The sequence below is a fragment of the Mustela nivalis genome, assembly GCF_964662115.1.
Source record: "Mustela nivalis genome assembly, chromosome: 4".
NCBI lineage: Eukaryota > Metazoa > Chordata > Mammalia > Carnivora > Mustelidae > Mustela > Mustela nivalis.
Genome location: NC_139023.1, coordinates 86881039 through 86896086, shown reverse-complemented (window position 1 = coordinate 86896086; position 15048 = coordinate 86881039). Strand labels below are relative to the sequence as shown.

At 33.8% G+C, this 15048-nt stretch overlaps 1 protein-coding gene across 16 annotated transcripts in view; it reads left to right on the top strand.

Moving 5' to 3' along the window:
* BLTP1 (bridge-like lipid transfer protein family member 1) overlaps positions 1 to 15048 on the top strand; it is a 217015-nt gene that overhangs the window by 175855 nt on the left and 26112 nt on the right. For 6 of the 16 annotated variants that reach the window (XM_082726776.1, XM_082726770.1, XM_082726775.1 and 3 more), the window contains 10 exons: positions 62 to 171; positions 857 to 947; positions 1505 to 1567; positions 3871 to 4124; positions 4672 to 4887; positions 6100 to 6280; positions 6808 to 7009; positions 8706 to 8867; positions 10272 to 10411; positions 11438 to 11639. In XM_082726776.1, the coding sequence (XP_082582902.1) occupies positions 62 to 171; positions 857 to 947; positions 1505 to 1567; positions 3871 to 4124; positions 4672 to 4887; positions 6100 to 6280; positions 6808 to 7009; positions 8706 to 8867; positions 10272 to 10411; positions 11438 to 11639 (1621 nt within the window). The remainder of the gene's footprint in view (positions 1 to 61; positions 172 to 856; positions 948 to 1504; positions 1568 to 3870; positions 4125 to 4671; positions 4888 to 6099; positions 6281 to 6807; positions 7010 to 8705; positions 8868 to 10271; positions 10412 to 11437; positions 11640 to 15048) is intronic. The other 10 variants (XM_082726767.1, XM_082726766.1, XM_082726774.1 and 7 more) reach the window with 3 other exon arrangements.

Here is a 15048-nt window from a genome sequence, read left to right as displayed (position 1 = left end):
AGTCAGATACTATGACAATAAGCAACTGTCTAAAGTCACTCTTCCTCTCCCATTTCATTAGGCTGCTTCTCTAAAGGATAAGTGGGGTTTGGGTTACAAACCAAGTTATAGCCGTTCAAAAAGCATTTCTGCTTCTGGAAGACCTCCTCTTAAACGAATGGAAAGGGCAAGGTAATACCTATTTTCATCCACTGAAACAAGTAATAAAATTACTGACTCCTTTATGTAGATCCACTAATTTATTGTGTTCTACTTGGGGAAATTACATAATTAAGGGAGCAAAAATTAATCTTATTAGTCAATATCGGTAATAATGGATACTATCCAACTAAAAAATTTATTTGAGGAATTCTTCTAGTGTATGTATACTGCAATCACTGTGTGCTTTTTAGAAAAGAAGTACATTGCTATTTAGACAAGTTTATGTGTAAACTTTTGGACTATTCAAAGAAATGAGTGTGTGCAGATGAGTAACTGCTGCTATAAATTTACCATTTTAGAAGAGATGTGACTACATACATATTTAGCATATGAAAAAATGGAAATTCTACAGATTAAAGAAAAATACTGTCTTACTAATAAATGAGCATTTAAAGTAAGAACTATATTTTTTTTAATATGCTTTAGTTTCAGAAAACCTCATGTTAATCAAAACGTTCAGTTTTGTTTTGTTTTTTAATGAGATGCTAAAGATTAAGGAATAGGATACCAAAAATTTAATCCTTGGATAAGGTAAAAATTTAGAAATATTTAATGTCAGTAAAAAATTTACTGACATTTGTTAGACTTTTATAAAGTCTAGGGACTTTTTAAAAAAAGAATGCTAATGTTTAGTAACTTCATATTTTTCTTCCAGTTCTCGAATAGGAGAAACTGAGGAGCTCCCTGAAATCCGTGTGGATGCAGCATCTCCCGGGCCCAGAGTAACTTTCAATATCCAAGATACAGTAAGAGAGATACTATTTGTTAGAGATACACAGTGTTAAATAATTTTTAGTAATTACAAAATTACAGTAGTTACAGTTTCAAAATATGAATTCCTACCTACAATGAAAGTGCCAGTTGTGATGGGTGAAGTGTCTTTAAATTACCAAACAGCAAGACACTGCCTCTGTGCTAGCATTTAAGAGCCATGCTGCTCATGTTAGTGTTTTGCACCTAGAATAAAGATTCCATACTGCTTGATCTTAGGTAGAAAGACTTAGTTGAATAATTTTCCTTTCAAGTATGAATCCATATTAAACTAGGTCTTTCATACAAGTGTAAATGTGGAATGTTTATACTTTATCTATTTATCTTATTATGTATTTTAGTTCAGAATATATAAAGATAATAGCAGAAACCAGAAGTTAGAAGGTCGGCTTAAAAGTTATATTTAATTTTGTATATGTTAAAATTTATGTTAACATGTTTGCTTTGTTTTTTGAATGTTTGTTTGCTTTTAAACCATTGTTTTTTTAATTTTTCATGAGTTTTTATATATTCTCTTATTATTTTAATTAAGTTGAAAAAAACAATATGGGGAAGTACGCCACAATCCAGCTGTCCTGGGGAAGGGTATTTTCAGGTACTTATTAAGAACAACATAAATCTTGCTTTAAAACTAATTAGCTACCCTGAAAATCTGCTTTCAAAATGTCTTCCTTTCATTTTATACTAAACTCAAATCTCAAAAATATTTTACATAAAGCTTCAAGATTGAATTCTTTTTCATCATGTATATTTTATAAGCTCTTGCATGAAAACATTTCTTGCAGAAAACATTTTAGTTCTGTATTTATTTAGTTCTGTATAATATTAATTACTGAATCTCCAGAATTACTAAATCAGCTTACCAAATTAACCAAATCATAAAACTGCTATTTATTAGTTATTTGCTAATCCCTAAGTGAATCTGTTTTCCCTACATTAAATGACAAAATTAATCTTTTCTTTAAAAAAATTTTTAACTAATTGAAACTAGAATCAAACTTCTCTCAGAACAACAAATTAATCATTGAATGCTATTTCTTTGGAGTCACTGTGTACATATAAAAAAAGCATACATTTATTTTAAAAATCCATTTAAAAATTATGTTCAAAACAGTATGGCAAATGTGCCACCCAAGGACTTAAAGTTGAATTAACATTTTTATGAACCATATATTTTCCCTGAATATAAGTCATGAAAGTAAAATTAAATTTTAAAAATATATCCGTACACTTGGTATATAAATCTTTGTCTAGAAATTTTCCATCAAGTTACATTAAAAAGTGGCACTTATTCCTCATACATTTTGTTTCCCTGCCCTCTTAAGCTATAGTTTTAGTACATATCCCACCATTACACTGAACTTAGAGTGAATTTTGTTTCAGAACTGTAAGATTATAGGGGTGCCTGAGTGGCTCAGTTAATTAAACGTCTGCCTTCAGCTTGGGTCCTGATCCCAGGGTCCTGGGATTGAACCCCACATTGAGCTACCTGCTCAGCAGGAAGCCTGCTTCTCCCTCTCCCACTCCCTGCTTGTGTTTTCTCTTTCACTATTTCTCTCTCTCTGTCAAATAAATAAAATCTTAAAAAAAAAAAAAAGGAACTATGAGATTATGGGGAGATTGATAAACATGTCCTTTTTTTTTTCTAAAAATGAACTTGGAAATAAATCATTTAAAGAATTGAATTGAGGGATTCTCCTAATTTATATTTCCCCATCCATTTTTTTTTTTATTGAGACATGACAATATATCAGTTTCAGGTATAAAACGAATGATTTGATTTATTTGTATGTTTTGAAATGATCAAGTATGTTTTGAAATGACCAAGTAATTCTCAGGCATTAATATTTGAATTGGTTCAAGTCCTATTTTTAAATAGTAATGTAAGCTATTTGTTTAAAAAAATAGCATATAAAAATCCCAAATTATAGAATAGATCATTAAGGCATGGTTAAATGTAAAATAAATGTAAAACAAAGGGATTGCACAGATTCTTACTTTTAAAATATTGAAGATGTTCTGATGAATAATAAAATGTTTTACTTAATTACTAAATAACATATATATTGTAAAAAATAAGGAAAAGCTGAATTCTGCATGTAGGACATTTTTATTATGGTACTCTATTTTTGTGTATCTAATTTTGTTGTATTTAATAGTATCAACAAATTACATTACCTTGCACATAACACTTCACAAAAGCTTATCCCATTTTCAAAGGATATTTGAGCAAGTCTCAAATTGGAAAAACAAATTAGGTCATAGGAAGTTTTGTTATTGTTGTTTTGTTTTGTTTTTTTATCTACTTAAATACAGTGGCCTTCTGGTGCAATTCTCAGTGACATAGTGTTTATAATAAACTATTCACCTTAAAAAATAATATTTATAAGTTAGATTCATATCTTTAATTACATAATGATTGACACATCTGTTGTCTACAGCCAAATAGAGATTCTTGGGGGGGGGGGGACTCATTTTTAAAAGCTAGCTAGCTATAAAAAGCATCCAGAAGCATAAAATACTTTCTCAAGAGACACTGCATGCTCTTCCATCACTAATTACTCTCTTGCCCTTCTGATTTACAGTTGATCACATTGTTTGTTTTGTCTCCACAGCATGTTTAACTATGCTTAAAGAATTACACAATATGTACTAATTAACAGGCTGATATGTTTATATAATGTAAAATTTCACTCTGATTTTTAGTATGTCAGTAGTGTGTCTGTCTGTGGTAAGACCTTTCTTCCTTGGTGTGCCATTTCATATGACGGTTCAGGGTGAGGAAATTCAACCCTTGAGAGAATTTTAAATGCTTAAACATATATTTTTTCTTTTTCTTTTTTTAAGTAAGAGATGTATAATGTGAACCTGACTCACATCTTCTCTTTTTACACTCAGTTTCCAGAGGAGACAGAACTGGACCTTTTGTCAGTAACCATCGAAGGAGCATCCCATTACTCCGCAAATAGTGAAGGATCATATTCCGTGTTCAGTTCTCCCAAAACTCCAGGAGGCTATTCATCAGGCATTCCTTTCCAGCCTGAAGAAGGCCGACGGGATGACAGTTTGTCTTCTACTAGTGAAGATTCTGAGAAGGATGAAAAGGATGAAGACCATGAGAGGGAAAGGTTTTATATTTACCGGAAACCCTCGTAAGTGGCCTTTTTGTTTTGAGACCCATCGGTAGTATTTCAGAGTCTAGAACTGAGCTTTGCAGAATTATGTGTAACTATTAAATTTTACAGAAAAAAATCTTAATGTGCCTAGACTAAGAAACTAAATGAGCTAAATGTAATTTAGCTCCATATGACATTATTTTTTTCTTTCCCTATTCTTTGTTCTTTTAATAAAATCAGAAAAATAGCATTTCACAATTTGCAAAAATGAAATCTTATAAATGTAGAATATAGTTCATACATTGACATTCAGACTCCTCAATAGGAATGATTATGCCTGTGTCCTCAGCACCTAGCATGTCAGCTGGCATGTAATAGTTACTGAGTGTATGGTTGTTGAATAAAATGTGACTCCATCAAACTTGGGAAAAATTTCAATTAGTATGAGCTAATTGAGTAATATGTATGAATTTATAAAATGGTAAAATTTATTTACAGACTATTGCTCACATAACATATTGAGAAATAGTTTGTTGAAAATTCTTTGAATTTAGTAAAATGTAACAGTCAATTCTTTCTCTAGACACACATCTCGTAAAAAAGCAACAGGCTTTGCTGCTGTTCATCAGTTATTTACAGAACGCTGGCCCACAGCTCCAGTCAACCGAAGTCTTAGTGGCACAGCTACAGAGAGAAATATTGACTTTGAACTTGATATACGGGTGGAAATTGATAGTGGAAAATGTGTTCTCCACCCAACTACCCTTCTACAAGAACATGATGATATAAGCTTGAGAAGGTAAGAATTTGGTCAGAAAAGGTACATTTAACTTTATTGCTATATCCCTGAATTACAAACAACTTTTTCACCCGTCTCCCAAAATACAGATTTAAAGAGTGGATTTAATCAGAGTTTTAAGTTTGAGTGGTTACTTGTATAACATACTAGTTCCTTAAACAAGTGTATAAAATTTTCTGGCAACTAGAAATGCATTTCTGCTTTAGATTCTAGCAATTTAATTAAAAGAGTTGTGTCTTTGTAATTCTCCTTTAAATAAGCCCAAATTTCTCAGTCTCTGTTCTTGTATTGTGAATATTTCTGTTTTAAAGAACAGTGCAGTACTCAAAGATTTCTTGGTTATTCAGTTTTGGTGAATTCAGAAAAAAAGCAAGATTGGGAAACTGGGGAAAAAGAAGCCTCAGTATATTGGAATGTAGCTTCACCATTTATCTCCATTTAAAAGTGGTGGTATAAATAGGTTTAAGATTAGATTTTTTTTCCTTGAATTTTTGCCTTTATCTCCTAATCTTGAACTAAAGAAAATAATAATTGAGACAATAGATGGGAAGTGACTAGAGATGTCAATTTAAAAAAGGGGCAGAATGCTGACAACTGTTGAAGCTGGAAGATGGAGCCATAGGGGTTTACAGTTTACCATTCTGTTTACTTTTCGCATGTTTGAAATTTTTCACAATAAAAGATTTTTATGGGCACCTGGCAGGTTCAGTCAGTAGACCATATGACCTCGAGCTCCATGTTGCGTATAAAGATTACATTTAAAAAATAAAAATTTTTTTTAATGTTTTTTTTTCCTAAGGAGGGTTTTATAAAATGAGAAGATAAAAAAGGCACTTAAACAGTTAAATTCCTACAAATGTAGTAGTAATGATAAAAGCATGCTAATTCATTAAAATAGATTGCTGATATTCAACTGATTTTACCTGTGTAAAGGGCAATTTCATTTGGCTCAACCTGATACATTCATGTGAAACCCCTGTGACCTCAGGAAAGCCTAAAGGTGGCTGCCCTATGTAGTTCCAGAGCATACAACATGAATATCATCCATGCATGGTGTTAGCCAGCTTAGCTACAGGCACTAATGAGCTTTCCTTTTTCAGGTTTATTAATGAAGGATTATATTCCACTTGCTGTATAAGTAAAAGTTTGATTATAAACAAAAGGAGATGATTGCCTTTTTTAAAAAGATAAAAATCATTTTTCTATTTATAGGAGTTATGATAGAAGTTCCAGGAGTTTAGATCAAGACTCTCCTTCAAAAAAGAAGAAGTTTCAAACCAATTATGCTTCTACCACCCATTTAATGACTGGCAAGAAAGTACCATCTTCTCTACAGACCAAGTCTAGTGATTTAGAAACAACAGTATTCTACATTCCTGGAGTTGATGTAAAGGTAAAAACCTTAAAGTCTAGGATTAGATTATTCTTCGCAGTGTTTATTTTCTATCATGTGTGTTCTTCCTTTACCAATTATATTAAAGTGAGACTTTCCAGCATTTTTCTCTGATATAACTATATTCTGAACATAAGAAGATCCAAACTTCAGGTTGCCACTTCTTTTATACAGCTTCTTCATTGAACTTTGTTAGTACGAAGTTACTTTTTTATGCATTGATAATCATATCATTTGTTAAACCTTTCCTTGTCCAACTTAATTAAACAACTGTTTTTTAGATTATAGAGTTATAGACTCCTATAACATTAAGTTAGGAGAAACTTAATATCTGGGATGACTTTTTAAATTTTAAATGAAAAACAGCTAAGAATCTTGCTAGTATCACAGTGTTAACTTGTAATAAACTGGAACTGGGTCTTCTGACCCCTGGATTGGTGTTCTTTCTTCCACATTTTTTTTTACATAATGTTGGTTTTTCTCATCTTCATTATTTTAATTTTGAAAGTTTATTTGTCTTAATACAGTTGCATTACAATTCCAAGACACTAAAGACCGAATCACCCAATGCCTCCAGAGGATCTTCCTTGCCAAGAACGCTCTCTAAAGAGTCCAAGCTGTATGGTATGAAAGATAGTGCACCATCTCCTCCTTCTCCTCCTTTACCTTGCAATGTCCAGAGCAAGACTAACACCTTACTTCCTCCCCAACCCCCACCTATTCCCTCAGGTATTTCAGGAAAATATGCTTTATTTTTAATTTTTTTGGTAACCTTTTAGTCATCACTTACTTGCTCTATTGAGAATTTCTTGCAAATTCACATGTTAAAGAAAAATATCCCATAAACTTGTCAATAACGATGGTATAAAACTCACATATAGAAGTCTGGCCCAACTTTTGGCTATTTCTCAAACTGATACTACCTAGGATATCACTGTTAAAAGAATCTTACTATGCCAAATAGATTATTTATTTAACTTTTTAGATCTATTCACTTAGAAAAAATTTTATATAGTTCATATTTGGGAGTTTTTGATCTAAGTGGAAACATTAAACTTGTGCTTTTAAGACAAAGTACATTGGTCTTAACCACATTTATTATCTATTCCTGCATAACAAATGATCCCAAACCTGGTGGCCTATAACCTCAAACACAGTTTGTGGATCAGAAATACAGGAGCAGTTTGGCTGGTGAATCTAACTTGACTTGACAGTCTTTTTTGACATAGCAATCAAGATGTTGGCTAGGCTGTGGTCATCAGAATGCTCAACTGGGCCTGGAAAACCTACTTCCATCACATCCCATTCACATGGTGGGCAAACTGGTACTTTAGTTCCTCCCCATTTGGGCCTGTCCATTGGCTGTTTAAGTGTTCCTATAACAAGGGAACTGACTTCCCTGGAAAGGAGTGATCCAAAAGAGAACATAGCTACTAAAGTTGCATTGTCTTTCATGGCTTAGCCTCAGAAGTCACAAACCATCACTTCCACAATATCTTATTGAACATACAGGTCAGCCTAGTCAGTGTGGGAGAAAACTGTACATGGGCATGAATACCAGGAGGCAAGGGCCACTAAAGCTATTTTGGAATCTGGCTACCACACCACATGAATAATACCTTATATATATAGTAAAATTTCCCCCAAAAAAGGGAACATCAGGCTAAATAAGAATTAGTTCAAAAAGTTTCATTTTAGAGGTGGAATTTGATACATAAATCTTTTAAAATATCTAATAAATGTGATAATAATACATATTTTTTACATCACTTTTGAATTGGCAAGGCACATCTATTCCCATTAAGTATAGGACAGATATTATTATCCCCATTTTATAAATGAGGGAACTTCAGGTTCATAGAAGTTGAACTGCTTTTCTAGGTTTACAAAACTACTATATGTTGGGGGTGGAAACCTAAGCCAAAGTTAGCTGAGTCTTAGCTATTATGTTCATTCTACTCACCCAGAAATATTCCCTTTCTGAAGGAAAGAGGGATGGGAGTCATGCAGGGAGGCATTATAAGTAATCTACAAGTTCAGAACTACAGGAACACAGGAAAGCCTGAAAACAACATTTTTCCTCACTTAACAAAAAATATTGTTAGTCAAATTTCTCTATATCTTCTTAAATGGACAAAATAATGCTAAATGAGACACTAAGCAAATTTTAAACAAAAAATTGAAGCAACATTTGTGACCTAGAGCAAGTAGGAATAACTTGTATTATATGCATCATTAATTATCTTTATATTCTAATATTAATATATCATATTTGTCAATTTGTTATTTTTACTGTGTTCTTATATAGTTTAGGAATAAGATGCTTCACCTGATTAAACTGTCATACATAGTTCTGATTTCTCACAAAATTATTATATGTTGTATGGGAACTATTAAATTCACCTCACATTTATAAATGTTTTAGCCAAAGGAAAAGGAAGTGGAGGAGTAAAAACAGCCAAATTATATGCTTGGGTAGCACTTCAGTCATTGCCAGAAGAAATGGTTATTAGTCCCTGCCTGTTAGATTTTCTGGAAAAAGCTCTGGAAACTATCCCAATTACACCAATTGAAAGGAATTATACAAGTAAGTACCCTCCTTAGTATTTACTTTCCCACCACGATTTTTTTTTTTTTGAGAGAATGCAAGTGCAGTTGGGGAGAGGGTTGTTGCAGAGGGAATGGGAGAGAGAACCTTAAGCAGGCTCCATGCCCAGTAGAACGCAATGTGGAGCTTGATTTCAGGATTCTGAGATCATGACCTGATCTGAAATCAAGAAGCAGGTGCTGAACTGACTGAGCCACCCCATTGTTCCTGTATCACAAATATTTTTAAAATTGTATTACTTAGAAGGATTTTTAATGATGTTATACATTATGATATAATAAATTCAGTGATCAAGACTGTAAAACTGAAAAAGAACTTGAGAAATCTTCTAGTCCTCATTTACAAATAAAATAAATCTTGGTGTGGTCATATGATTTTCCCACGGCCATAGCTAGTTAGAGACAGAATTAACATCCTTAATTCCTACATTGGCTTCCCTCTTGGACTGGAAACTTCTTGAGGGCAAAGTCTTAATTTTCTTTACACAATGTTTGTTATAATAGGAGGGGGATTGGAATTTGGAGAAATGAGCAAGAGGTTTGAATAGGGAAAGATGTGTGGAATGATGGGCTATAGAAGCACATTTCTGTGTGTTTATATCCCTGATCTCAGTAGTAGCATAAGAGAAAGGATCCTTTTTTTTTTTTTTTAAGATTTTATTTATTTGACAGAAAGAGCCAGAGAGCACAAGTGGTGGGGAATGGCAGAGGGAGAGGGAGAAGGAGAAGCAAGCTCTCCTCTGTGCAGAGAGCCTGATGCAGGACTTGATCCCAGGCCCGGGGGACCATGACCTGAGCCAAAAGCAGACGCTTAACCAACTGAGCCACCGAGGTGTCCCAAGAAAGGATCTTTTGATAAATAGTTTGCCCAGAATGTCTGGCTTGTATAATCTGTTAAGTGTCCAAGTATTGATTTTGGCTCAAGTCATGATCTAGTCGCCAGATGGAGTCCCCCATCAGGATCCATACTGATCTTGGAGTCCGCTTAAGATTCTTTCTCTCCCAATGAAACAAGTTGGGATTGGGAGGGAGACAAACCATAAGTGACTCTTAATCTCACAAAACAAACTGAGGGTTGCTGGGGGGAGGGGGGTTGGGAGAAGGGGGGTGGGGTTATGGACACTGGGGAGGGTATGTGCTTTGGTGAGTGCTGTGAAGTGTGTAAACCTGGCGATTCACAGACCTGTACCCCTGAGGATAAAAATATATGTTTATAAAAAATTTAAAAAAAAATTTTCTCTCCATCTGCTCCCCCCACCAGTCCCCACCCACCCTGCCACTTGCACACACACATCTTCTCTTTCTCTTTCTCTCAAATAAATAAATAAATCTTTAAAAAAATAGTTTGCCTTTGCCCTAATAATAAAACTAAATATTTTAACAGCTGTCAGTTCACAAGATGAAGATATGGGACATTTTGAAATACCAGATCCTATGGAAGAATCGACAACATCATTAGTATCATCTTCAACATCTGCTTACTCTTCCTTCCCTGTAGATGTTGTGGTTTATGTACGAGTTCAGGTAGATATACTTCATTTATTCCTTTTTGTTTTAAAGGAAACTGTTTTTCTTAAGTTTATTTGAATATTTCCAGCATTATTTCCCTTAAAGTTTCTTTAACCTTGGCTTCATGGACCTTTAGTATACCTATAATGGCTTAGAGATCACCTGAACCTCTGAGAAGTGTATGGACAATTTTATGTGTGTATTTACTTTTCCACTGAGGAAGTTCATAGATCTTTGGGCTTTCAAAATTTAGATCTTATACTTCTTTGGCAAAAACAAAAATGTATAAGTTAAACCCTTTTTTATTATGACACCTGTGTTTCTTGCCATTATTAGATTTGTTAGATTTTTTGCTGAGTTAGGGAATTTTTATTTAATATTTTGTTCTAAAATGCAGTCTTACAACTCGCCCTTTGGGAGTATATTAGCACCTGATTGAGCATTTATTAAAGAGGATATGAAAACTACTTGTAACCAAACTTTAGGCTTCAGTTTACCTTCAACTAAAATCTGATAGTCTCAAGAATAAAAGAAACACTAATGGTCATCTATTCAAACTATTTTATACAAAAGCTGTTTGCCCAAAAGGTCTTCAGTAGCGAGTTTCACATTAGCCTTTTGAAGATATGTTGAAAACATGTAATGGGGGAGGGCTTGAGAGTTTATAAAATTTCTGTTATTACCATAGCTTTTAAAAAATTTTAGTATAAGAGGAATTACTTCTTTTCAAAATTTGATTGTGAACAAGTGTAATATGAACATTGACAACTTTAATGTTCTGAATTACCTAAATAATCTAAATATATATCACTCGTGATTCCTAAAATACCATTTTATTAATAAATTTTGGTTGATACATAATGTATCTGTTTGAAAGAGCTAGGACATTAAACACAAAATCCTTTAAAGTCTCAAATAATTTGCTATATGTGGACTGAAATGGAAATTAATTATGTTTTTTGGAATCCAGTGTGAAATTTTTTAACTAGTACCTAGAAACATTTTTTTTTTTTTTTTTTTTTTGCTTTCTGCACTTTTTAGCCCTCACAGATCAAGTTTAGCTGCTTACCAGTATCCAGAGTAGAATGCATGCTAAAGCTGCCATCCCTGGACTTGGTGTTTTCTTCAAACCGAGGTGAACTGGAGACTTTAGGGACCACGTATCCCACAGAATCTTTATCCCCTGGAGGTAATGCTACTCCAAGTGGAACAAAGACCTCTGCAAGCAAAACTGGAATACCTGGTATAGAAACGCTCTTTTATTCTGCTGGTTGAAAGCCAAATACTAGAATTAGTATGAGTTTCTAAAAAACTAAATTTGGAAAAGGAGAATATATGAGAATTACAGCATTTATAGAAAAATATAGAGAGATCAAAGTTTTTTTAGTATATTTTGGTACAGGGGAATGGCAGCTGGTTAGCATTATTGGTTGGCTTGAATGTACACCCTATAAGTATTATGAAGTAACTGTCATATTATAAATGTTTTATGCTCTATTTTTTACATGTAAGAATAATCAGTGTTACAAATGGAAAATAAGACATAGAGTGTTATCTTGCAAGAATTTATCACCATGAATTAAAATTGTATGAGGGGTAGTGTATGTGTGTGTGTGTATTCAATCATAATTTTATGTATTTTTATATATATACACATATATATATACATATATGTATACACATATCAAATGTCCATTTCATGAAAATTTTGTTTTTAACATAAAACCAGTAATTTCCTGGTGAGATAGTCACTGTTCACTTTATTAAAGCTTAGAGTCATTTCTGCTCTAAAAATCATAGAAAGATCACATATGCAAATGATAAAGATTTTATTGACCATTTGTAAAGAGACTAGAATGAACGAAAATTGATAATTGTTAATAAGAAAACTGACATTAAGAGAGTGGTTTATAAGCAGAGGTAAAAAAAGCCCCCATGGGATATTTTGCATGTAGTGCATGTAGTGGCTAAAGCAAAACATTGCTTTGCAGTGTGAATCTTTGAAAGTTTTCATTGTAAAATAGGAAAACAAAATGTTGATATTTTAGAAATAAATTTTTGCTAATGTGGAAGCCCACCGTCACACTTAGCTCCAGAATATTGCTGTTGGAATTGTGTTGTGGTCTGTAAAAATATTAGAGTTATAATGTCAGTTTTTGAAAAACCTACTTTTTATTATAAAATTAACTCACTGTTCATTATAGACAATGTGGAAAACAAGAGTACTAAAAATGAAAATAATATCCTTTTATCAGAGATAACCTGTATTATCACTTCCTACCTACTCTCCAGCATTTTTGTAGATACAGTCTTCTTCCCAGGCAAAATTTAAATATGATCTTTTCTGCTATGTATCTTCTAAAAACTTAAAATACAAGTTTTTCCCAGAGTATTAAATATTCATCTCTAACTTTAATGATTTCATGATAATCCATCATTTTGATCATACGTTTGAGACTACCTGAGCTTTTTGTTTTCTATTTTGTAAATAATACTGAGTTGAATATCTTTGTATATAAATCAACATCCTTAGGATAAATTCTTAATAGTGGAATTCCTAAGTCAGAGAGAGTGAACATTTTTAAAGTGTTTGATGTTTTACTCTTTTAGTAAATGTAAGATTTCTGCATCCTCATCACAGTGTGTATAAACACCAGGTTCACTGTGTTCTTCCCAACGTTACGCTTTAAATTTATTTTTAACCATTGTTAATGTGATGGGCTAAAATGTTTTTTTTTAATTTATTTTTTATTTTAATTATTTTTATTAACATATAATATATTATTTGCCCCAGGGGTACAGGTCTGTGAATCGTCAGGCTTACACACTTCATAGCACTCACCATATCACATACCCTCCCCAGTGTCCATAACATGACCACCACCAGTTCCATAGCCCCCTGCCCCCAGCAACCCTCAGTTTGTTTTGTAATATTAAGAGGCTCTTATGATCTGTCTCCCTCCTGATCCCATCTTGTTTCATTTTTTCCTTCCCTACCTCCCAAGCCCCCCACTTTGCCTCTGAAATTCCTTGTATCAGGGAGATCATATGATAATTGTCATTCTCTGATTGACTTATTCCACTCAGCATAATACCATCTAGTACACGTGCCCCTTCAGATCACTACATTTGTATCTTTAGAGTAAATACTCAGTAGTGCGATTGCTGGGTAGTAGGGTAGCTCTCTTTTCAACTCATAAGGAAACTCCATGCTGTTTTCCAGAGTGGCTGCACCAGCTTGCATTCCCTCCAACAGTGTAGGAGGGTTCCCCTTTCTCCGCATCCTCACCAACATCTGTTGTTTCCTGTCTTGTTAATTTTAGCCAGGCCTAGGAGTAAATCCCATTTGTTCGTGGTGAATAATCCTTTTAATGTACTGTTGAATCCTATTGGCTAGTATTTTGGTGAGAATTTTCACATCTGTGTTCATCAAGGATATTGGTCTATAGCTCTCTTTTTTGATGGGATCCTTGTCTGGTTTTGGGATCAAGGTGATGCTGGCCTCATAGAATGAGTTTGGAAGTTTTCCTTCCATTTCTATTTTTTGGAACAGTTTCAGGAGAATAGGAATTAGTTCTTCTTTAAATGTTTGGTAGAATTCCCCCGGGAAGCCGTCTGGCCTGGGGCTTTTGTTTGTTTGGAGATTTTTAATGACTGTTTCAATCTCCTTACTGGTAATGGGTCTGTTCAGGCTTTCTACTTCTTCCTGGTTCAGTTGTGGTAGTTTATATGTTTCTAGGAATGCATCCATTTTTTCCAGATTGTCAAATTTGTTGGCGTAGAGTTGCTCATAGTATGTTCTTATAATAGTTTGTATTTCTTTGGTGTTAGTTGTGATCTCTCCTCTTTGATTCATGATTTTATTTATTTGGGTCCTTTCTCTTTTCTTTTTGATAAGTCTGGCCAGGGGTTTGTCAATTTTATTAATTCTTTCAAAGAACCAGCTCCTAGTTTCGTTGATTTGTTCTATTGTGGTTTTTTGTTGTTGTTTCTATATCATTGATTTCTGCTCTGATCTTTATGATTTCTCTTTTCCTGCTGGGTTCGGGAAGAGGGAGAGGGAGAAGCAGGCCCTGCTCAGGAGCTCAACTTGAAGCTTGATCCCAAGACCCTGAAATCATGACCTGAGCTTTAGGCAGACTCTTAAACAACTGAGTCACCCAGGCACCCCAGCAGTATCTGTTGTTTCAAAGGATCCTTATTGAACTTTACTGGGGTGTGGGTCAGTGCTAGGGGTTGAAGAGATGGTATTGAACCTAGCTAGCAGATACATTGCTGCTATTATTGACCTAAGTCGAATTTGGAGAAACAGATAATAAGCAAACAAGCATATTTTAAGTGGAAATGTGTAGTGGGTGAGTATGGGTTAGCCAAGCAGAGAGTTGGAATGATGAACACTTTAGGTAGGGAATACAAAATCCATGAAGCAAGAAAGAATTTGGCAAGTTTAAAAAACAAGAACAACTAATTTAATTGGAGTATGACAAATAAGAGGTAGATTGGTATGAAAAAGATTTAGAGAGACGGGAAAGAGCCAGATCATGTGGGGAAGCCACTGAAGGTTATACAGAAGAGTAGACGTGAGATTCTGATTTATATTTTTGAACACCAACAGTCCAACTGCAGTGTGGTAGTTAATTGGAGGAGAACAA